The 23273-nt window shown below is 33.6% G+C and overlaps 1 protein-coding gene across 1 annotated transcript; it reads left to right on the forward strand.

Annotated features, from left to right (window-relative positions):
* Positions 1 to 4320: 4320 nt before the first annotated feature.
* LOC128549595 (sterile alpha motif domain-containing protein 9-like) lies at positions 4321 to 22386 on the forward strand. The gene is made up of 8 exons (XM_053526603.1): positions 4321 to 5008; positions 6388 to 6687; positions 7614 to 7809; positions 8011 to 8066; positions 8500 to 12878; positions 13144 to 13279; positions 13567 to 13686; positions 15799 to 22386. The coding sequence occupies exons 1-8, from the start codon at positions 4399 to 4401 to the stop codon at positions 15882 to 15884; spliced, it is 5883 nt and encodes a 1960-aa protein (XP_053382578.1). The 5' UTR covers positions 4321 to 4398; the 3' UTR covers positions 15885 to 22386.
* Positions 22387 to 23273: the final 887 nt, after the last annotated feature.

Below are 23273 nucleotides of genomic sequence, written 5' to 3' on the forward strand. Positions count from 1 at the left end.
TTAGTGGCAGCTGCCGCTGATCGAACATATGTCGTTTCAGTTTGTAGCTAAGTACACTCAACAAAATTCCTAATTGGTCAGTTTATATTGTATTACTATTTTCTTAATAATGCATGTATTTACAAGAAATTTCACATACCGACATTTGAATAGGTACTGCAGCTAATTATTGATTTATTTTTGGCGACTCACAGCCAAAGTAATCGCATTAGGCGTTTTGACTAACATTACATATTTTGCACGTGCAGGGCATATGCACCAACATGCAGTTGTTCGTTTACACTTTAGGCATTACTAACGAACGCCCTACTAGAAAAACACATATCATTGTGAAATTGACACAAAAGCAACGCGGTCGAGCTGTCGGAATGTTGCTAGCCGGGACACATTTACGACGTGTGTAATTATTTTTTTCAATTTCAAATGAATTTTGATATAATTTTTTGTAGCTGTTACTTTGATGGTTATTTCCATTTTTAACCTTATTTCCGTTTACAAGAATCTTCAGTCGTTGTTTATCTACCATCCGCGCTCTTTTGGCAAAATTTCACACAAGGAAAATTCATTGAAGTGACCGATTTTGAGTTTTGTTGTAAAATTCCGACGTCTCGGGCGCGTTGCTCTTGTGTCAATTTCACAATGATATGTGTTTTTCTAGTAGGGCTTTCGTCAGTAATGCCAAAAATGTTCATTAAAAGGTGCGCATGCCCTGCACGTGCAAAATATGCAATATTCGTTCAAATGCCCAATGCGGTCCGGAATCGGCCAAAAACAAATCAATAATTAGCTGCAGTACCTGTTCAAATGTCGGTATGTGAAATTTCTTGTAAATACATGCATTATTAACAAAATAGTAATACAATATATACTGACCAATTAGGAATTTTGTTAAGTGTAATTATAACCACTCGATCACTGAGTATAATATACAGCCATATTTTGTGTTTTGTTAGGGTTTTAGTTCGCATATAACGCTTCATAAAATTTATTCGTTTATATCTTCAAAGGTTTGTATCTTTAATAATATATCTAGAAAGTACAAAAAAAAATATACATTGTTGGAATGGTCTTTTAAATCTATAAATTCAAAAAATCTATTCACAGAACTTTTTAGCGGATAAATTTTTGAGAAAATGACGTATCACAGCACTTACTGTTGTTTGATTTTTTCACAGTAATGGCTAAAACGTATGCTGTGTAACTAAATGGTCATCGTTATCACCCATGTAGCGGTAGCTTTTGAGCTTTTGCCGGAAAACAATAATTTGAAAATAAAGGACTTGAGGTATAGGATTTTATACTTCTCTTTTAAAACAATGACCATTCGTACCTGTAGTTTTGACAGTATCCTGTTAACTAATATTTTTATGTTGTAGAATTGATAAATAGGTTATGAGTGCCCGAGGTATTACTGCATTGTAACTGATTTGGACATTCGCGTCATCTTAACGTACGTTTCTCAAAGGTGCAACTTCCGACACAAATTCAATGGTTTATAGGTTTTTTATAATGGTTGTTTTTAGAATAACCCAGTTTAATAATATTGCAGATCTTTGCACTTTTCCTATAGATATATAAAGTTACATGTCTAGTCATATCTTCAAAACGTTTTAAATATAGAGTTAACTGATAGATGTAACTGAATGCATAGTGATTATATACCTGGCCGAATGACAAGGCATTTATCGTTTTCAAAAAATCAAACTACGTGCAGGTTATACAAACATATTCTATAGGATATATAAGCGTAAACAAACACATTCGACATGATATTCCAGCGTATACAAACATAATTTATCTACATTGTATATTCAAAAGCGTCAAAAAATTAATCGCATGATTGTGGGTTCAATTATTCAAATAATTTTCTAAGTTTATTTTTTGTTTGTAGTGTATTTTTTCTTAACTTCTTTGAAATAATTTCTGGTCTAGACTTGATAAGGAATAAGTGTACTTCAAATTTCACATACATGAAGACAAACTACTAAGTGTACGTATGCCGGTTATGAGAATCCTACGTTTATATAAAAGCCAACTAGATCAGATGAATTTAATTAATAATATAAAACATTTTTATGGTATAATATGCTTATGTTGCGTGCAACTAGTCACTCGTTGACTTGTTTGCCGGTTGTTTATGGCGTTTTCATTTTAGCAGTAAGTAAATTAACTAACAGTACCAATATCGTTAAAAGGAAACAATATAGTTACGAAGTTTAATAAATAGTTAGTTTGTTGAGTGGATGGTAATATGATCATTTTGTAGTGATACTTTTGACGGTTCGGATCTTGAATCCGTCCAAAATAATATTATTATTCTATTTTGCATGACATACTTTGTGTAAGTTTGTTTTTCTTTCGTTCCAATTTCCGTACAAAATCGGCAATTTCTGCCGAAGTTACTGCCGGGCAATATTATTTAAAGTGAAGTATAAGATCGTTATAAAATTTATAAAACTAATCTCTCGTGCTTTAACATATCACAGATAAGTAAGATAAGCTAATACATTACGTCATATTCAAGGCTAAGTATATTTATACAGAATTACGTGTTAATAATGATATATTTCAGTCAGTGATAAAAGTTGGAACTGAATTAATCCGCTTGATTTGACTTCGTTGTAACAACTTATTGAAAACTAAGAAATTAAATACAGTTTTGAAACTAAAAATCATACGTGTCTGGGAATCGAACTCATGGCGAAAATGTATGATATGGACGAGATACCGCTTGACCAACGAGGAATAAGGGTTTACATGGGCAATGTTGTATATAGACTTACTTTTATGTTTTCCATTTATTTGTTTACATTTTAGAATGCCACAATATTGTGCGATACTTATACCTAACGTTTTGTACTGTTAAAAGAAGAGTATATCTGAACTGCCCTATAGAATATTTTGCGGTTTTCAGAAATCCACAGGTAAAAAAAAGTCAAGCTTTAAAAAGGAGTATAACCTTAAAAATTACTTACAACTTGTGAAAAAAAAGTGATATTTGTTTGAAGGTTAAGCTGTGCTTTGAAATAAATATTTTATTATTTTATTCTGTGTCATACACAAAGGTGATGATTATGATATTGGCAAATAGCAAACTTGATATCGGATTTCAGTTAAACTTGAGGACAAACGGAGACACTTACACAACTTTGGCCTTGGTTTTGAGAAGGGAATTTCCGCTTTATAGTACTAGTAATTAGCAGTTACCGAACTCGGTAATATTTCGATGTATATTCCACGTGAGTATATATAACAATGTATTTAAATTTTTTATCATATTCTGTAATTGTTTCAGTTGACCTATTAACAACATAATCAATCGGAGGGGTTTAGGAGCTTTGTAATGATATTGTATTACCATGATTTTCACAATTTGAATCAGGGATGATTTTATTTTTTGTATTAAACTAGATCAACAAATATATTAACCATTCATGAAAGGTAAATTCAATTTGCATGATTTCAATATTAATTATTTGGTTTGTTAGTGACTCTCGCAGGAAATATGATCAGTATCATGATAAATGGGGTGTTACTAACCCCACATATTCTGACAAACCATATATAATTTTTAGCCTAGATCAACGTCACCACAGAAATATAGGAGGTCAGCACGTATACATATATGAGCCGCACCATGAGAAAATCAACATAATTCAAAGCCTATTGCAATCACAGAAACCGTTAGCGAACAGCATGGATCCTGACTTGACTGCGTGGATGCGCAGGCTGGTCAGGATCCATGCTGGTCGCAAATACACTATGTTGGTTTTCTCATGGTGTGGCTCAATTATAATCACCTTTAAACCAGTAAAATGCTTATGGGAGGTAAAACAAAATTAATGATGTTATACATTATTCCCTTTTTAGCTCTCGATAACCCTTAGTATATATACTTTTGGTATCATGTTTAAGTTTTGGTTATCAAACAATTCAAATTGTTGAAAAGAAGTAGTAAAGACTGTTTATAAAGTATTTTGTATTTGGAAATATATCAGATACTTTTACATTTTATATACCTATATATGTTATTGCTTTTGAAAATTTTTGAAAATATATTAGAATTTTAATTTTGTCCTGTGTGAGAAACTTACGTAGAGAACATCTAGCTTTTTTTTTAATTATGTTTACATATATTGTAAATTTAATCAAGTCTCAAGTTACCCCCGATTTTAAAAAATAATGCTAAATATATATATATTTAAAATCACTTTCCGAACTGAAAATACATTAGAACTGTAAAATATATGTTTTTTGTGCTTTGCATAAATAAAATGTGTAATGAAAACAAACTGCATATTTTCAGACACAGCAAGCTCTCTAGAAAGTCTCTCCTACCGTGCAATAGTCTACTCAAAAATAAACATTTGCACGTAACGTTAAAAACTAACAGGAAAAATGGCTCATATTGTAAAAATTCCACAATATGAAAAACGTAACAGGCAAAAAACACAGCATTTTTATAAAACCTTAGATCTCAACATAAGTACTGGATCAGAAACAATGAGAGACTTAGCAAATTCATATCTACAAAAGAAAGGAGTAAGATTAAAGCAACACCTAAACGAGCCGCATGTCAAACAGAAAATAAGTGACTACAAGCAACTTTCCTCTGAACAATTTCAAACGATTCATTCTAGCAGTCCAAGTCTTGACAAAATGGATATCTCTTTACTAACTGTTCTCCTTCTGCATACATTCCCGGAGCAGCTGTCACCAGACGCAAAGAAAAGTATCAAGGGATTAAAACGTACAAGAAACAGTTTAGCACACGCAGTTAAAGCTGAACTTGACGACGACACTATCTTTAAGGACACGCTTCAGTTGATCATGGGACTTGCGAATGAAGTTCACTCAAAGAGGAAGAATTATTCACGGGACTTATTCAATGAAATAAATGAAATAAGACTGCAAGAAGTGGTCTATAGTCACTGTAACTTAGATAGAGTAAAGCTGAATAACGAGATGTATGTAGTTAAACTTGTAGAGGCTACTGATGATGAGAGAGGTAAGAGCATAAGATACTGTATAAAACGTTATGTAGAGCACCAAACGGTCGATACATTTCTTTAATAGATTTTTTGGGGAGTTAGTGATAACATTATACCACACACGAGTAAATATATAAAAAGGCGTGGTGAATTGATTACAAGCCATCATTTTGCAAAAAAAAATTAAAATGTGTACAAAAGAATTCACAATTTTCTCACCCTGTGACATTTGGCGCCCAACATGGGACCATGGTTTGCTTGCCTGGTCAGTCTTACGACGCTTGCAATATTATGTTACTCCGGAATTCAAGTTATAGTTGTGTATGTCACGGTACGGTCACTTTAGGATGGCAGTCTCATTCGCCCTATAAGCGAGGGTTTCAGGGTTCGAGCCCCGGACTGGCTGCACGTTTATATCACCCTGTAACATATTTAACAAAGTGGTCCCAGATGTATCTTAAAACTTTACCAAAATGACCCGTCTAAGTTTTTTTTCGGAAGATTAACAGCCAGTAAAAAGGGAATTACTGTGTCCTATGTATAAGGAATGTGAGTTACTACTTTGTTTGTATAACATTCAATGATATAAGCAATATGAAACGCAAACATGTATAAATATTGTATTTTGTTCGTACATGTGACTAATTTACTAACGATATCTTCAAAATTTTGCAAATATGCAACATTTAACTGTCAAGGTTAGTCTATGTCAACAAATATCTACCCCACTGTATATCTTATAGATAACACCAGGAAGTCTATTTTTAAATCAGTGATAATTTGATCGTTCTTCACTTCATATATTGATTCAATTCACATTGCAGTATTTGCTTTTCATGTGATCCTGTAATATTAATCCGATGTTTGTAAGGTATATTACATCTAAATGCTAAATATTCATGTCAAAACATGTATATAACGTATCTTTGAAACTCCTTTAAATGGATTTCTGATGACAAAGTCAGCCCTTTCAGGATTTGAAAACAATTAAAACAGTTCCAATTTTGTTATTTGAATTCTTAAAAATTGTGTATCGCTGTTTTCGTCAAGTAAATTAGGAGAAATTGAAAATTAAGCTCATTACGGTAATCAAACATAAAACTTATAATTATAATAATGCATTATAGTCTGTCTCTGTAGTGAGACCTATTTTACTGCATTTAATTCAAGGAAATTTACATTACCATGTCCGCAGGTTTCGATTTTCATACGTGCAGACAATGCATTTAAAAAGGCAAATAAACATTAAAGAGTTTTAGAAACAGTCATGCATGTTAACATACTAGTATTAAGAAAGCAAGAGCTATAATCCTGACCAAAATTCGAAGGTTGTTTAGTTCAGACGAAACCCAAAGATTAACAAGATACTTATTTTTAATATTTCTTTTCTCTACAGTTGATCAAGCTGATGTTTGGCGTATCAAAATTGGCTTAACAAAGTGGGTTCGGCAGCTTTCGCGTGGAGTCGTTGTTAGTGCTCTCCTACAGGCACTGAAAGAAGAAGGGGTTATCAATGACACAACTAAACGGCAAATAGAGGAAGAGTACTCAAACGAAGAGCAAATGCAGCTGTTGGTTCTTCACATGATGGATGAGACGAAACTGAATTTATACAAATTTTGCCAATGCCTTAGGCAATTGTCGTCAATAATGGCAGATTTAGTTGAAAATTCTAACACTGATGGAAGAGATGTTGGTAAGCGTAAAATCTCAGTTCCCCATCTCATTTCAGGAAATATATCTGACCTTTAAATCCTTAACAACCCTTTTTATCTTTGGCCACGATAGTAGTGAAGGGCATACATTAGGCATAAATCTTGAAAAATTCTATTACTGTCATATAAATTCACTGGATTGACGAACTTTAAAATATGTGCCGAAAATTTAAATACTGAATGAATCAATAAGATGATCCTGCAGAAGCATAGATCATTTATATGTGAAGATTTTAACCAGCTAATAAGAATATTGCATAATCTAATTAAAGGACGTCGTAATTCGCTATATTCAACAGGGCCCAGTTGTTGGAAACTTTAACAGCCTGTTAAACTAATCGCCTGTTAAATTTTGATTCAAAATACTAGTCTTGGTGGGAAACACTAGTATGATGTTTTAATTTTACTGTAAAGACATTTTAGTGTTTATAAACCTTAAGTCATACATTTGTTTTGCTAAGTTTTCTAAAGTGTAAAAATATTAATCTAAAAGTTAATTGGCTGTTAGCTTAATCAACTGTTAAAGCTTCGAACAACCGGCTCCAGGTTTTCGTAACATTGCGTTTTGTCAAAAAAACTTCTAATTGGTATGGTCAGTAATATGACATCTAAACAGCTTAATACAATGTCACCTGACTGCAGTTATCGCTTGCTAAAACATATTTATTCCTTGCGGACATGCGTTTTCAGTCACATCTGAATTTCTTCATGAACAAAAGTGAGTATTTTAACCAAACAAATGACATGAAAATCCCGAAAAGTATTATTAATTTGCAACTTTTCGTTAAAAATGCCATGTTTTTATCAAATCTGTTCTTGTCATCTTCTTGAGCATACTATCTACATATATTCCAGATGTTCGTATCTGCAGTTTTTTTATAATCTTACAATTTACTCTCACTTTAAGAGCAATACCTCAAGAGTTATGAGAAGGAAAATGTAACAAGAATACTGGGGGAACACTTCGTGGAAAGTGAGGATGGAACAGTAACAACTGAAAGTCTTCATATTTTCGTAGAGGAGCAGTTTGGATTTGCGATGGCGTTTAGCACAGTTGAAAAGTTCGTACATGCAATTTTCCCAGATGTCAAGCGCACGACAAGGTAACACTTTTTTGAAATGTACGTAGAAAACACATTGCTCCGAAATATCGCCTTACCCCGTCCGAAAAAGTGCTTCCTACTTATTTTATTTCATGGAATAAGTCTGAATAAGCTATTTCGATTAATAATGTACATCGGTTTAGTTTCTTATATGTATTGTGGAGTGTTGTGTATGCTTTACAACAGATTATTGATTTTCAGTTTTATTGGTTTGTCCTGGAAAGAAGAGACTACTGAACCGGCAGCTGATGCAAAAGGTATGTATGTACAGATGGAAAACGTGTAATACAAAATACACACAATCTCAAACATCTGAATTCAGCCTTGTAGCTTAATAGCTTAGAGGATATTGCAGAACATTGGTGAAGAATGAATTGTCTACAATTGCGTTATAAACTTCAATGTTTTACAAACTTGAAATGATCAGACTTCTTTTTTGGAATGTATAATATATTTTTGTGATATTGTTTAGCAATATTCCATTCGGTTAATTGCTAATCTGTTTTTCATTACTCATATTTCATTAATTTATTTCCTGTAACGATATCTGAATCCCATTTTAAGAATGAGAATTAAATACTATTATTATAGTATAATTAGTTAAAGGAAAGTATGAAAAGTTAACTCTTTTTCTTAACTGAAACCAAATGGACATGAACGTTTTAAACTTTCGACCTTTTGCTCTTTCAGAACCTACAGATGAGTCACTTTCAGGCATGACTTGTGAAAGCTTTGCGGTTTTCGTTGGAGACTGGTTTGCAGAAATTGATAAAAGACTTACGATACCACTCAAAACAGCGATTCAGAAAGAAATCATTGCACCAAAAATATTTTTAGAAATGACGGAAGCCGACATGAAAGATGTGTTTTCTCCTTACATAGAGAACAAAGACAGTAGTCATGAAACCAAACTTAAATACGGATTTGGAATAAAAAGTGGTCTCATGCAAATACAGAGAAAAATTAGGAAGCAAAATGTTGCAGTTGAGACAGACCGCCTAGAAATCTTGCGTCCCTTTGATTCCCCATTTGGTAGAACGAGTTACAAACAATGCCAGGTGCGGCCGCATCAAGGTAATCTCCTTATACCAGCACATGAATTTAGGCCCCTGCCATCACGTAAAAAATTCAAAAAACATTTTGTTGTGAAAGAAGTCATACGTTTTACTGCTGCTTGTATAAATGGTCGTAAAAATGGTACAATTCATTTTGGAATAGAACCTTTGGGTAATGGTGTGGGTCATATAAATGGAGTACCTGAAGGAAACAGATGGCAAAGTTTGAATATAGAAATAGGAAAAGCAATAAATGTTTGCTTTAAAGAAAATGCCAGTATCGCATTCAAATGTGTTCGTCCAGTGCAGTTGATCAATGTTGAAGGAGGTGGCATTGTTATAGAGGTAGATGTTGTTCCATTTTCGAAGTATATTTCAAGGACACTCCTTAGCATAGATTTTCCGCCGAAAGGAAATCAGCATCAAGAATGCTACGTATACAGCCTTAAACCGGACTTTGGGATATTGTCCGTAAATGAAGAGGGATTGAAAGAAACAGAAGAATTTTATGAAATGGTTCTGCAGGAAAGAATAAAACTAGAGGTGTTTAACGACAAAAAGCTGGACAGAACTACACTCCTTGTACAACAGCTGAGAAAAATGTTGACTGGGGGTAACACTTACGTCACTGATGCTTTTATTCCAGTTATTGTATCAGGAAAGATATCTGGAATCCCAGATGAATTGGAAACGAGAGCTCATATGAAGGAGATGGCTATGGCATTTACGTCTTCGGCGTTTGTTATAGACTGTGACGATTCAGTTCTCTTAAGAAAAGATGTTGAGGGCAACAAGAGAATTTTTCACGTGAAAACAGCTGAAGATCTGGTTACTCAGAATGAGATATCAGAAACAAGCCCAACATGGTTATACTGTAATGGTAATAACGAACTGTCAAAAGAAGCAATGGAAATTGAAAATTGGATCGATAATAGAGCTGAAGGGGTCAGAAAGGCATTTGAAAAATTGAAAAATATTATTCCAAAATCTCGAGCGAAGATAATTTTTCTTGTGTTTCAGTCAAATAAGGCGGAAAACGACCTTCTTAGAGAAATTGCAAGAATGGCATTTGTTACCTATTTCAAAAACAAATGTGTCATCCTTGCAGAACAGGACGACGATGTGTCTTTTGTCAGAAAAGAACTTGAAACTTTGATAGGGCATCAACGACTTGAAAACTCATTCCATACTGGTCTTCGTTGGAAACATATTTCGAGGTTGATGAAAAATATCTTTAAGTTGAACCCAGCTACCGTTTGCAAACTTCCACATTGCGATGGTCATTTCATAGAAATGACTAAGATGGAAAGAGAATCTCTGAATTTCACAGATATAGAAATTTTGAGCGGAGAAGAATGCATTGATCTTGAGGCACAGATGAAACCTGATGAAATTAAATCGAAGGCGGTCGAGGCTCAAGAGCAATTTTATCACGGAGGTCTTGTGTCTTGGTGGGATTTCTATTACAAACATGTTGGAGAACGTGATCAATATTTGCTTCACAGAAACGAAATTAGAGACAAACTGGCAAATGACAAAGGTGAGACATTGATAGAAGAACATGAAATTGAACATCATCCAGGGGCTGGTGGAAGTACACTTGGGAGGCATTTACTATGGTATTTCAGCCAATTTCGGAAGACTCCAGAAAAGTCGTATAGATGTTGCGTCATTAAAACACAAAATGTAACCGATGAAACAATAGAACAGATAGAAAAGTTCAGAAATTTTAATGACGGCGAATGCCCAAAACCATTCATTGTTCTATCGGATAACATGAATGAAGAAAATGAAAATTTTCTGAAAGCTAAATTATATGAAGCTGCCTACAAGACTGGTTATCCTGGTAAATTATTTTGTCTAGTCATAATTATATGCAGGCGACCAATAACGTATGAGGAAACAGACGGAAAACCTCTTTTAAAGCATTCGCTAAGTAAACAAGAACAAGTATGGTTCGAAGAAAAATTCAAGCAGATGGAAAAAAATGACGTAGATGTTGAGACCTTGATAGCATTCAACTTTATGCGACATTCCTTCGATCCAGGCTACATGCAAAAAACAGTTGACCATTTGTTGAAAGGTGTCACACGAAAAGAAATGAAAGTACTGCGCTGCTTAGCTCTGGTAAGGTCTTACGAAAGTGACTGCCTTGTTCCAGAAAGTGTTTTTGACACTTTGATGGATGCCATTCTAGTTGACATCAGATCACCTTGGGGTATAATACATTCCCTACCGGAGCTACAAAGACTTGCAACTGTACGTAATGAACCATGGAATACTCAAATATCTAGAGCAATGAGTTTGATAATTGTGAAGAGGAACGGGCATGACTTTTATAATAGTGGTGTATGTCTAATTTCTCAGATGTTGGCAAGAATAGTACTGGAATACATTCAAGAACATGAAAGCGTATCTTTAGAGAATATCGTTGACCACGTTTTGGATCTGGTTGAAACACAAACATCCGAGACAAACCCAATGTCAAAACGGTTTGTAAGAATTATATGCAGCCTTTTTAAAACCAGGCAATTGCTCGAGGGGGAAGGACCTGAGCAAAAGCAAAAGTTTTCAGACCTTGTTCTAAAACTAGAGCTGCAAGATACATCCGAGTCTGAAAATGATGCAAGACAAAGGGTAATACGTACGATGACACGATGTTTTGGCATAACTAAAGACCACCTGGTTGGTCAGCAACTTGCAAGGTTCAATATTCATATCAAGGAATATAGTGCGGCGGAGGAGGCTATTAAACAATCCCTACAAATTCAAAGTCAAAATTCGTATTTACTACACACTTACGGGCAAATATTCAAGACAAAGATGGAAGGCATGTTAGCTAATGCCGCTCAAACAAAAACAAAGGTGCGCGATGCAGAGGCAGCTGAGATAATTGATTTAGCTTTCCAGGCTATTGAAAAATTTGTTTCCGGCCAAAGAATTGCTATTTCGACAGGGGAGCACACTACCTGGGGATGTTTTCACACAGAGGTAAAAACTGCTTTGTCCCTTCTAGAAAAATTTCAGCACTTTGCTTGTTATACGACCCGTCAGGCATTTATAAGCTTTTTGAATAATGATATTCTCAAAGTTGCCGATGGTCCACTCTTGCGTATGATGAAGAAATGTCCGGCTCTTGAAAATCTCAGAGCTGGAAGTGCGGCGCAGTGTCATCTAGAAACATCCCTCCGTAGTATGGAAGAAAGAAGCTACCAGGTAAAAAGACAGTTGTACGTGATATATTCAGAGGATGAAACGCTTTTATTAGGTTTAAGAGAGCGATTTGAGCGGTTCTATGGAAGTCAAAAAAGCACAAGTAAATACCAATTTAGCTTTGGAATTGGATTGAAACCTCTAATGGTCGCAAAAGTTAGAAATAATCAGGCATTGTGTAGAAGAGTAAAGGAAGCGAAAGAACATTTGGAACAAGTCAGTCGTCAGCAGGTTGACGAAAGAGATCTTCTCGTTTACCTTGGAGATAAGATAATTACTATTTCTAGACAAGGACCTCAAGATGTTCTAGCATGTAGTTTTGAAGAATATAAACGCCTTTTGTCATATAGTACTGATCTAGTAGCAGTACAAACTATAGCGCCGGCATCAAAATCAAAGCGGCTATACCTTGAGACATTTTTGTATTTTGCAATGCTGCATTGGCCTTTGAAAACTAGAACAAAATTAGATATTGATGCCATTTCACGACCTGCTGCTTACGGGCAAATAATAAAGACATGGGAAGAATCGTATAACAATAACTTTTACATTAAAACCAGAGAGCAATATCAAAGGTACAGACCGAAAAATTACTTTGCTCTAGGCAAGGGGGAACCTGGTAACGATATAGTAGATCTTGAATCTATCAAAAGAGAATGGATGGACAGAAAAAAGAAGGCTACAGGAAGAGTTCGGAAACCAGTTTTCAAGGACTTCTTCTGGAGAGAAAGTTTTGTTGAGGAGAGGCTAGAAAGACTAGAAGGTGTCGTTGATGACTCTGGAAATAACATTACACATGAGGTATTTTACATCTTAAAAATTTTCATACAGTATAAGAATTAAAACTAAAACACAATCCTCTTTGGATACTTAAATATTCAATTATTGGAAACTAATTTATTTGTAGTAACACTTTTTACCGATCGTACTTGACCAAATCTAGACGTTCTATTTTCTTGATATAGCAGTACATTACATTACATGAAAAATATTTTGCATACTGGAGAAAAAACTTTCTATATAATTTCAATTGATAATTCCTAAATTTATTTTCTATTTTCGTTAGGCTGAATATCCGCAAGGGTACCACAAATTCAGAATAAGGACCTACTACCCATGCCCTGATTTAAGTAATAGATCAGTGACTTTTGTACTTGGTTTCACATGGAAAGAACCAACTGCGTTTGATGTGTTAGAAATTGGTACAATTATTTTTTTCTATTTTCTATGAAATTTTATTACAAGTGCTGCTAGTAGTTGCTATTTCCGTCAATAAAACATTTTATTAGATTAATGTTGATTATCTTTTCCTTTTGTGTGCGTTTAATATCCACTTCGTATGACCGTAAATTGATTTTGTTGGAAAGTATGGCTATATACATGATTGTGTGTATATATAATGTACATGTAATAATGAAATTATATCTTGTGACTATTGGACATTCGTTATGGTTAATTGTTTTATTTTACATATTTTATTGTTTTACAGGAAAATCTAGAAACATATTACCGGATGGTGACAAACCGATATCAGCGTCCTGCAATGCAGACAACAAGGCAAATACTGGAAATGGTGATCTTGCGGAAAATGATACCAGAATCTTATATGGTATGCATATCTTTATGATAATTGAGATATGAACTCGATGAAAAAAAGAGCAAGGCAAATGCAGAATGTCATTAACTTACAGCTTCTGAATTTTCGCATCATTAAAATGGATCTATCGTTAACAACGAAAACATATTTTGTCACAAAATTGCAGATTTCATTATATCTAAAGTTCTTTACATCATGATTACATCTTTATATGTAAAGACTGAAATGCAACTGTCGAATTAGAAAATATGCATAATCAAATGGCCAAAAATACACTACTTCGACATTACACATGAAAGGATTCGGTAAAACTTTCTACTAAGTTAATTAATCCCTTGCCGGGAGTGGTGGGGGTTATAGGAATGGTCTCCGTCCTGCTGTCTATCCGTAACATTTCGTGTCCGCTTTGTATCTCCTAAGCCCCTTGAAGGATTTTCATGAAACTTGGGTCAAATCATCACCTCATCAGGACGATGTGCTGTATTTATGAGTCACCCATGTCGGCTTATGGTCAAGGTTACAACTCAAGGTCAAAGGTTTGAGTCCGCTCTGTATCTCCTAAACCCCTCGAAGGATAATCCTGAAACTTGGGTCAAATGATTACCTCATCAAGACGATGTGCAGAATCCATGAGTCAACCATGTCGGCTCAAGGTCAAAATCACAACTCAAGGTCAAAGGTTTGAGCTTTCCATTTTGTGTCCGCTCTGTATCTCCTAAATCTCTTGAAGGATAATCATTAAACTTTGGCCAAATAATCACCTCATCAAGTCGATGTGGAGAACTCATAAGTAAGCCATGTCGGCTCAAGGTCAAGGTCACAACTCGAGGTCGAAGTTTTCAGCTTTCACTTTTGTGTCCGCTCTATATCTCCTCAACCCCTTGAAGCATTTTAATGAACCTTGGATCAAATTATCAACTCATCAAGACGATGTGCAGAACCCATGAGTCAGTCATGTTGGCTCAAGGTCAAGTTCACAACTCAAGGCCAAATATTTGAGCCTTAAATTTTGTGTCCACTCTGTATCACCTAAACCCCTTGTAGGATAATCATAAAATTTGGGTCAAATGATCACCTCATCAAGACAATCTGCAGAAGCCATGAGTCAGCCATGCCGACTTAAGGTCACATCTCGAGGTCAAATGTTTAAGCCTTACATTTTATGTGCACTCTATATCTCCTAAACCCTAATGAAAGATTTTCATTAAACTTGGGTCAAATGGTCACCTCGTCAAGACGATGTGCAGAACTGATGAGTCAGCCAAGTCAGCTTAAGGTCAAGGTCACAACTCAGGGTCAAATATTTGAGCCTTCCATTTGGTGCCCGCTCTGTATCTCCTAAACCCCTTGAAGGAATTTTAAGAAACTTTGGTCAATTATCACCTCTTCAAGACGATGTGCAGAACTCATGAGTCAGCCATGTCGACTTAAGGTCAAGGTCACAAGTCAGGGTCAAATATTTGAGCCTTCCATTTTGTGTCTGCTCTGTATCTCCTAAACCCCTTGAAGGATTTTGACTTGGCTGTAATATTCCCCTTTACAAGACAATGTGCAGAATTCAAACTTCCCGCTACTAGCTTAAGATCAAGGTCACAACTCGAACGTGTAACGGTTCCAGCCAATACCATCAACCCTTTCAATATCCATAACAGTGACGGGGGATATAGCTGTCTTTCAGACTGCCTTGTAAAATATTCAAACAAGTTACAAATATATCCGAAAACAATTATCGAAAATAGAACAACACGAAAATAACACATTAAATGTTCACACCAAAAACTGTGGCAGTAGTCAAATTTTAAACAAAGGTAATATGATCCTTTGATTAGACGCTTCTGTTTTAAATGTTCCTAATGCCACTTGTCGTTTTATAAATTGCCAACCATTATACGCTTGAACATCATTAAAATATTACAGTAATAGTTATACTCTTTAAAAAAAACGTGCTACTTGCACAAATTAAGATTTTAAAGATGCGTCACGAAATGCGCTTTGGACAACAACACAATACCACATCCATGTTTTGAAAAACGTGATATCTTATTGAGATAGTCTAGTAAAATTAGTTTTGAAAATTCTTAGACACTGTATGGCAGTAGCAAATGTATATTTTCCAAATTGCAGAGCGGACGCAACAAACAGATCAAGAATCTAATACGGATAAATCAAAACCTAGGAGAAGAAGAAAGAAACACGTTAGAAAACAGTGACTCATGATGACGAACTGTTAATATGCTCATCACATTTACTCTGATCGAAAATGTTGAAAGCGAGAACAAATTGATATTAGTTTTAAATCAAATCAATATGTAATATTTACATTCACCTATGTGTTGTGTATTGAAAGAAAAAAGAAACATTTATTTTTGTATTTTACCATCCATAAACAGTATTAAGAATGAATATTTCCAAGAGATTGCTGACGCAGCCTGATATATATAAATAAAATGATGTTGTTTGAATCGAAATCAAACTATATAAACATTAAAGAGAATTTCTATTGTATTTTTTAATAGATTTTTCATATATCTGATAGGAAATTTTGTGCTGAAAACAATGAACAAATAAACAAATGGGTCACCAAACTTGTTTTTGTGAAAAATTGTTTTGAACACACCCACTGTTGCTGAAACTGATTGCGATTTTTCAATATTTTCATAATTTTCTGCTTTTTTATAAATACCAACAAAAACATGAATCAAGACAGCACAATAAGTTTTATATATTTATTTCATATCACAGTCATATTTGTAATACAATATCGTTACATTGATGCGTACAAATGAAAAATAAATCTTGTTTTATATTCACTTTTATGAACTTTTTTTTTAAATGAAAAGTCTTCATAGTAAAGATTTATTTTTTTAATTTTGAAAAAAAACACGTTTCATAGAATTTTTTTCTGTTTTCCTTGTATGTAGATAATTGTATTGTGAACATTAAAATGGCCAAAAAAGTATGGGTCACCGGCTAAATTATATGTTAAGACCACTTGGACGAAAAAATAGTCTGAACTTTACTAAATTGATTATATCTGCTAGAAGTTTAAAAAATCTTAATCCTTTCTATAATTGAATACTAAATGATATGAATGGAGATATTGTCTTATGAATACAAAGTTAATTGTCTAACATTATATGAACAACGCTGTCTTTTTACTAAACTGCGCTGTCAAAACACAGCCACAAATGGCAAGTTGCATGGTACATGTCAGGCATGATACATGTCAGTACAACATAAACCAGTATCAACATTTGATTACTGATAAAACGTATTGAAAAATGTTATTTTATAACGATTCCTCATATTTAAGATTGTCTATCACATGTTTCAACAAATGTTGACTTCACTTCACTTTGTCCATAGCTAGTATCGACTGCGCAGAAAGATGCGCATAAAAAACTATAGGAATTCCCTTTAAAGTACAGCTAAAACTAAATTATCTTGCGGGAAAGACCAAAACAGAATAAACCCGACTTTGTGATTTTTTACTGGATTAAAAAATATCTTACATAAAAATAAGGTTTTTCGAAAAGCGAGATACACCTAACATGAAGCTGTTCGATCTAAATATTGAAAAGATCAATGCTGATAATTATTTTGAATTTCTGATATTCACTGAAAGCAAGCCACTTATTTTTATAGCAAGCTACTAAGTAGCATAAATACTTTGTAAATGCCATGACATTTTATATTGTCCCTATAGTCATCTTACGTTTTCTATCAGTAAGATTCCTCTTACCAACGGATATAGCCACATGATTACTAGAGACGCTTAAAGGTGGTCAGTCACATTTGAGCAAAATTTTCTGCTATTTTTCAGTTTTCATATATTCTATTAGAGATTTATTTATGGAACAAAAAGACACATTATAATGATTATATAGAGTTAGATCCCTATTGGAAATGTATATTTTGTCACTTTTTACGAAATTTTGTAATTACCTCCCTTAAATATAAAAGTTTTTTTGTGTTTTTTTTTAAAGTGGACTATTTCTTGTTATTCCAATATTATTTCCAGTTTTACGTTTGCATTTAAAAATAATAGGATACGCAAACTACCTGAATCAAAAGACAAGTTTTAAAACAGCGTATAGCTTCGGAATTCATCTATTTTCAATCTATCTTGGTTGCACAACCGAGATAGGCAAAGGGAGGTAATAATAATTCTATAAACTTGCATTTCTTATGAGTTTTGGCAAAATATGTACTTGTCAATGCCAATCATTGACAATTTTAATATGATAGTGCTTATATTCATATCATCCCTTAGGCAAAATGTGTTTATTGACTTTATACTTATTCTAAAATAACGCTATTTTGGTTGGGCAACCAGGATAGGAAAATCAAATTTTAAAAATAATTCTAGTGAAAATCTGATGTGTATTAAGAACCCGATGAACAAAAATTAGTGTAAATGATTAGTTTGTGAAGTTCGTTTACCAAAATCCTATTAACCACCTTTAAAAACACCAATGGACATCTTTCACTGAGGTTTTTGTCTTTCGATATTTACTTCAAAGGTATAAAATCCTCATCAAATGTCTTTAACTTCACTAAATATAAAAATTAAATTTGTGTATAGAGCTACATTCATAATAAAATGTCATGCAGTAACAGTTGATTGTTAAAAAAGCAACCAGTTTTTTAGTGGTATTGTCCGTAAGTATTGACCTGGCATACATTAATCTTCGCCAATATTTTCGGGTGTTTCCGTTATTTTACGCAATATTTATATCCTGAAAATGTCTATATTACTAAAATAACCTATATGAATAACCAATAACATGGTAGCATAGTGGTAAGCTGTTTGACTGCCGCGCACGATACCACGTGTTCAAAGTCACCTCAGACATTTTTTTCTATGAAATGTTATGTTATCGATATATTGCTTTTATTCTTACAAGATCTACGTAGCATATTTCACGAATTCTGAATGTTTTCTCTTGTAGTATTCGTTTTCTGGAAACGTTGGTGACAAGTACTTTGTCTTTGTATCTAAGATACTTTTAAAGATTTTATTCAACATTTTCTACAATGGATAACTTGTCTATGAGTGTATTTCTTTCAAGAAATGGACCATAAAGTTTGATCAGGTAAGTGTGGCAATATTTCTACCTGTTAAGTTTGCAGATAAGATTTGAAGACAAAAAAAATGTCCCGCGCAGGACTCAAACCCACAACACCAAGATTGGCAGCTAAACGCTTTGTCCGCACAGCTACTTGCACATGCGACATTGTGTCAATGATAAAGAAATATGTACGCAATAGTTATATCGCTATATCGCTATTTAGCTTCGGATACCGGGAATTAGTTTACGGAAATATACGGAATACTGTGAAATCATTAATATTCGTGGGGGACTAATTTTCGTGGATTTCGTGGTTGAGTCAATCCACGAAATTTAATCCCAACGAACAAGTAAAATTCCCATTCATTATATGTTAAAAAGTTGAAATCCACGAATTCATATCCCCACAAAATTGCCGTTTTGACCAAAACCACGAAAATTCATGCCCACGAAATTAAATGATTTTACAGTATTCATGAGTGCCAGGTCAATACTTACGGACAATGGTACACATTTATACATTGTGTACTATTTTAAAATTAATGCCTAGTACTGTAAATACACATAAACTTGTTAATTTTATGTTTACGTAGACTATATGAAGTAATTTTATATGTTTTTATATATGAAATTTGTAACTTATATACCTTAAAGATAATCATATCTGTATTTTACACTTTAATACTTGTAAGATTAGCACTTTTTGTAATCAGTCAGTTGATGTTTACACTGTTAACTTAAATGTTTATGTCTATGTAGTTTCTCTGACTTTTGCCATTAAGGATTCATGTTATGTATATTGTATTTTGTGCATTTCCACCATCAGAAAGTTAATATATATTGCAGCGATGTTGCCTATTACCAGATTTAATATTCATTTAAATGAGAAAATTTTCAATACGTCATACATGTATTACAATAATCATGGTTTCTTGATTAATTATGACCTAGAAGAGTAGACTAACGCAAGTACATTCAACCCGAATAAATGCATTCTTACAGTCTGAGTTAGGCAGCTTTATCGGAAGTCCATACTACAGTATTTGTTATCCAGATGGAAACAAAAACGTGATAAGTGAAAATGCCTGAAAATGTATCACTGTTTTCAATTTTCTTGACAATGTAAGAATAATGTCTGAGTGTTAAGATGGTCATGTGCATTCACCATAATAACAATGTTCGGATAACATTGTGTAAAATGGTAAGGATTAAGCCTGCATGTTACAAAATAAACATGCGATTCATTGTTTTCTATTGATGGTGTGATGAAATTTGCACTTATTATACCTTTAAGATAGCCATATCTGTATTTTATACTTAAACACTTGTAAGATTAGCGCTTTTTGTAATCAGTCAGTTGATTTTTACACTGTTAACTTAAATGTTTATGTCTATGTAGCTTCTCTGACTTTTGCCATTAATGATTCATGTTATGTATATTGTATTTTGTGCATTTCCACCATCACAGACTAATCATATTTGCAGCGATGTTGCCTTTTACCAGATATAATATTCATTTATATGGGTATACCGGTATTTTGAATATGTCAAATTACAATAATCATAGTTTCATGATTAATGATGTCCTAGAACAGTAGACTAACGAAAGTACATTCAGCCCCAATAAATGCATTCTCACAGTCTGAGTTAGGCAGCATTATCGGAAGTCCATACTACAGTATTTGTTATCCAGATGGAAACAAAAAACGTAATAAGTTAAAATGCCTGAAAATGTATCACTAGTTACAATTTTCTTGACAATGTAAAATTAATGTCTGAGTGTTAAGATGGTCTTGTGCGTTCACCCAAATAACAATGCTCTAATAGCATTGTATAACTGGTAAGGATTAAGCCTGCATGTTACAAAAAACATGCGATTCATGGTTGGGTGTACTTTCTATTTATTGTTGTTTCATTTATTAGCTAATTTAGTGAGTACATTCATTTTCAACATATTTATCATTTCTGAATAGTAAATGGCCAGACAAAAATTGCCTTATTGTCTGTTTTTCTTTTTCTGTAATTTAGGCTTGAATTGTGGTTGTTCCAAAAATAGTTTATACTGATAGTCTCTAAACCCAACAGTATATTTGGAATATGTTTCAGTATTGATCTGTTATCCGCAAGATGCTGACAACTTCCCTACATTTATTAAAGTTGGAGGACAGATGACACATTGTTTATCACAAATAACATACACATCCCCTACAGATTGAAATTTCTACTTTTCAACTCATATTCTTAAACTGTGTCTGCTTAGTTATAGAAAGCTGTACTGAATTATTGTATAATAAATCTAGCAGCTGTTTTCTGAAAGTTCGTTAGAATATTGTTTTGAAATGTAAAAAATATTTACAGCAATGCGATTGAATTCTACCTTAGTAAGATCGTAAACTTTTGTATAATTGCATTTATTTTGCGTTGAAGGTGTTACGTTTTCTTATCATTGTTATTATTGTTATTATAAGTAGTATTAATATTATTTTTATTTATTGTTACATACCACTTTGAAGTATTTAAACAGAGACCCATTTCTAATATGAAATTGGTGTTCCTTTGGAAATATGATGTCTGTGGTATAGTAAATGTATTCTGTGTATTATATATTTTAACTGTGGCTTTTCCTTTGAATGAATAGATTATGTGAAAGGAAAACTACTGTTTCATTTTTTCTGCACCCTTTTGATTTTAGTAAGGAAAGTAAATACATGCAATCATAATTTGATCCTGATGATTTTCATTGTTACAATAATTCTAAAAGATCGTAATTACAATGAAGCCCAGTTTTAATTCCTTTATTTACTTCAAATGTCTAATGTATCCACTTGACTGTTTCACGCAGATGACACTAGTTAACAACATAGATTTGAACTAAACTAAAACTTTTGGGACTGCTAACAGCTATTTTACGATCACTTCACATTTAATCGTCTAATGTATTTTTATGTGAAAATATGATAAAACATGGTATCCACACCTAACCATTTTTTTAAGACTATAAGAAATCAAGTTACCAAGGAAATAAGGCGTGCAAAAACTGAATATCAAAAAAAAGTTATTGATAATATTAATGAAAACTCATTAACTTCAAAAAATTGGTTCAAATTGTCCAAATCTGTAATGAAATTACAAAAAGTAAATAACTCCATACCAACGTTATTTTCACATACCACAGAAGCATCTTCTGATTCCGACAAAGCAAATATGCTAAACAATTACTTTTCAGAGCAGTCCTCATTAGATGATACAAATAAAGCCCTTCCTGTAATAAATAAAATTACTGATTCTTCTTTTGTTGATCTCGAACTTACTCAACAAGATGCGATCGATGCTATTCACAACTCGATCCCACAAAGGCGTCTGGTCCTGATTTCATAAGTCCTAGACTGCTAAAGGAAGCCTCTAACGAATTATCTGGACCCCTTGCAAAATTTTTCAACATGCTCATTAATAAGGCGTACTTCCCATCTGAATGGAAAAAAGCACATGTCTCTCCGATATTCAAAAAGGCCGATCCTTCTAATCCAAGTAATTACAGGCCCATTTCCCTTCTTAGCTGTCTTGGTAAATTAATGGAACGCTGTATCCACAAACATCTTTACAATTACATCATTGACAATAATTTATTGACGGCTTTTCAGTCCGGCTCGAAAACCAATTAACTTCTATATATCTATAACGACATTTGTCAAGCACTAGACGATGGAAAAGAAATACGAATGGTCTTTTGTGACATCTCGAAAGCATTCGATCGCGTTTGGCACCGCGGCCTATTAGAAAAGTTACCTTCATTTGGCTTACAGGGCAACATACACAACTGGTTCAAATCTTATCTTACTAATCGACACCAAAGAGTTGTTATAAACAACTCACAATCTGAATGGAACGAAATAAACGCTGGCGTCCCACAAGGCTCTATACTTGGTCCTCTACTCTTCCTTATTTACATAAACGATATCGTTACAGAAATAAATTCTAACATTAGACTTTTTGCAGACGACACTAGTTTATATCTAATAGTGGATACTCCCAATTCTACTTCAGTTACCTTGAACAATGACCTCGAAAAAATTAACACGTGGGCAAAAACTTGGCTGGTAGACTTTAACCCAAATAAAACGGAATCCCTTTTAGTTTCAAGAAAGAAAATTAAACCGATCCATCCCCAGTTAACAATGAACTCAGTCCCTATTCAAAACGTACTTGAACATAAACATCTAGGTGTCATTTTTGATAACGAAGGTAAATGGCATTCTCATATTTCTTCTATGATATCTAAAGCTTGGAAACGTATAGGAATGTTACAGGGTTTGAAATACCTACTTAAAAGATCGTGTCTTGAACAACTATATTTTTCATTCATTCGACCTTTATTGGAATATAGCGATACTGTCTGGGATAATTGTACTGCTGAAGAAAAAAAACAAATTTAAGCAATACAAATCGAAGCTGCGAGAATCATTACCGGCGCTACAAAATTATGCAGTATCAATAACCTCTTAAACGAGTTAAAATGGGAACCATTAT

The sequence above is a fragment of the Mercenaria mercenaria genome, chromosome 16, assembly GCF_021730395.1.
Source record: "Mercenaria mercenaria strain notata chromosome 16, MADL_Memer_1, whole genome shotgun sequence".
NCBI classification, from domain to species: domain Eukaryota; kingdom Metazoa; phylum Mollusca; class Bivalvia; order Venerida; family Veneridae; genus Mercenaria; species Mercenaria mercenaria.

Bases quoted from the DNA above. Each gene is read 5' to 3' on its own strand.
- LOC128549595 (XM_053526603.1), top strand. From the start codon at position 4,399: ATGGCTCATATTGTAAAAATTCCACAATATGAAAAACGTAACAGGCAA. The intron at 12,879-13,143 runs GTATTTTACATC...TATTTTCGTTAG, and splicing joins GAAATAACATTACACATGAG to GCTGAATATCCGCAAGGGTA. The intron at 13,687-15,798 runs GTATGCATATCT...TCCAAATTGCAG, and splicing joins TGATACCAGAATCTTATATG to AGCGGACGCAACAAACAGAT.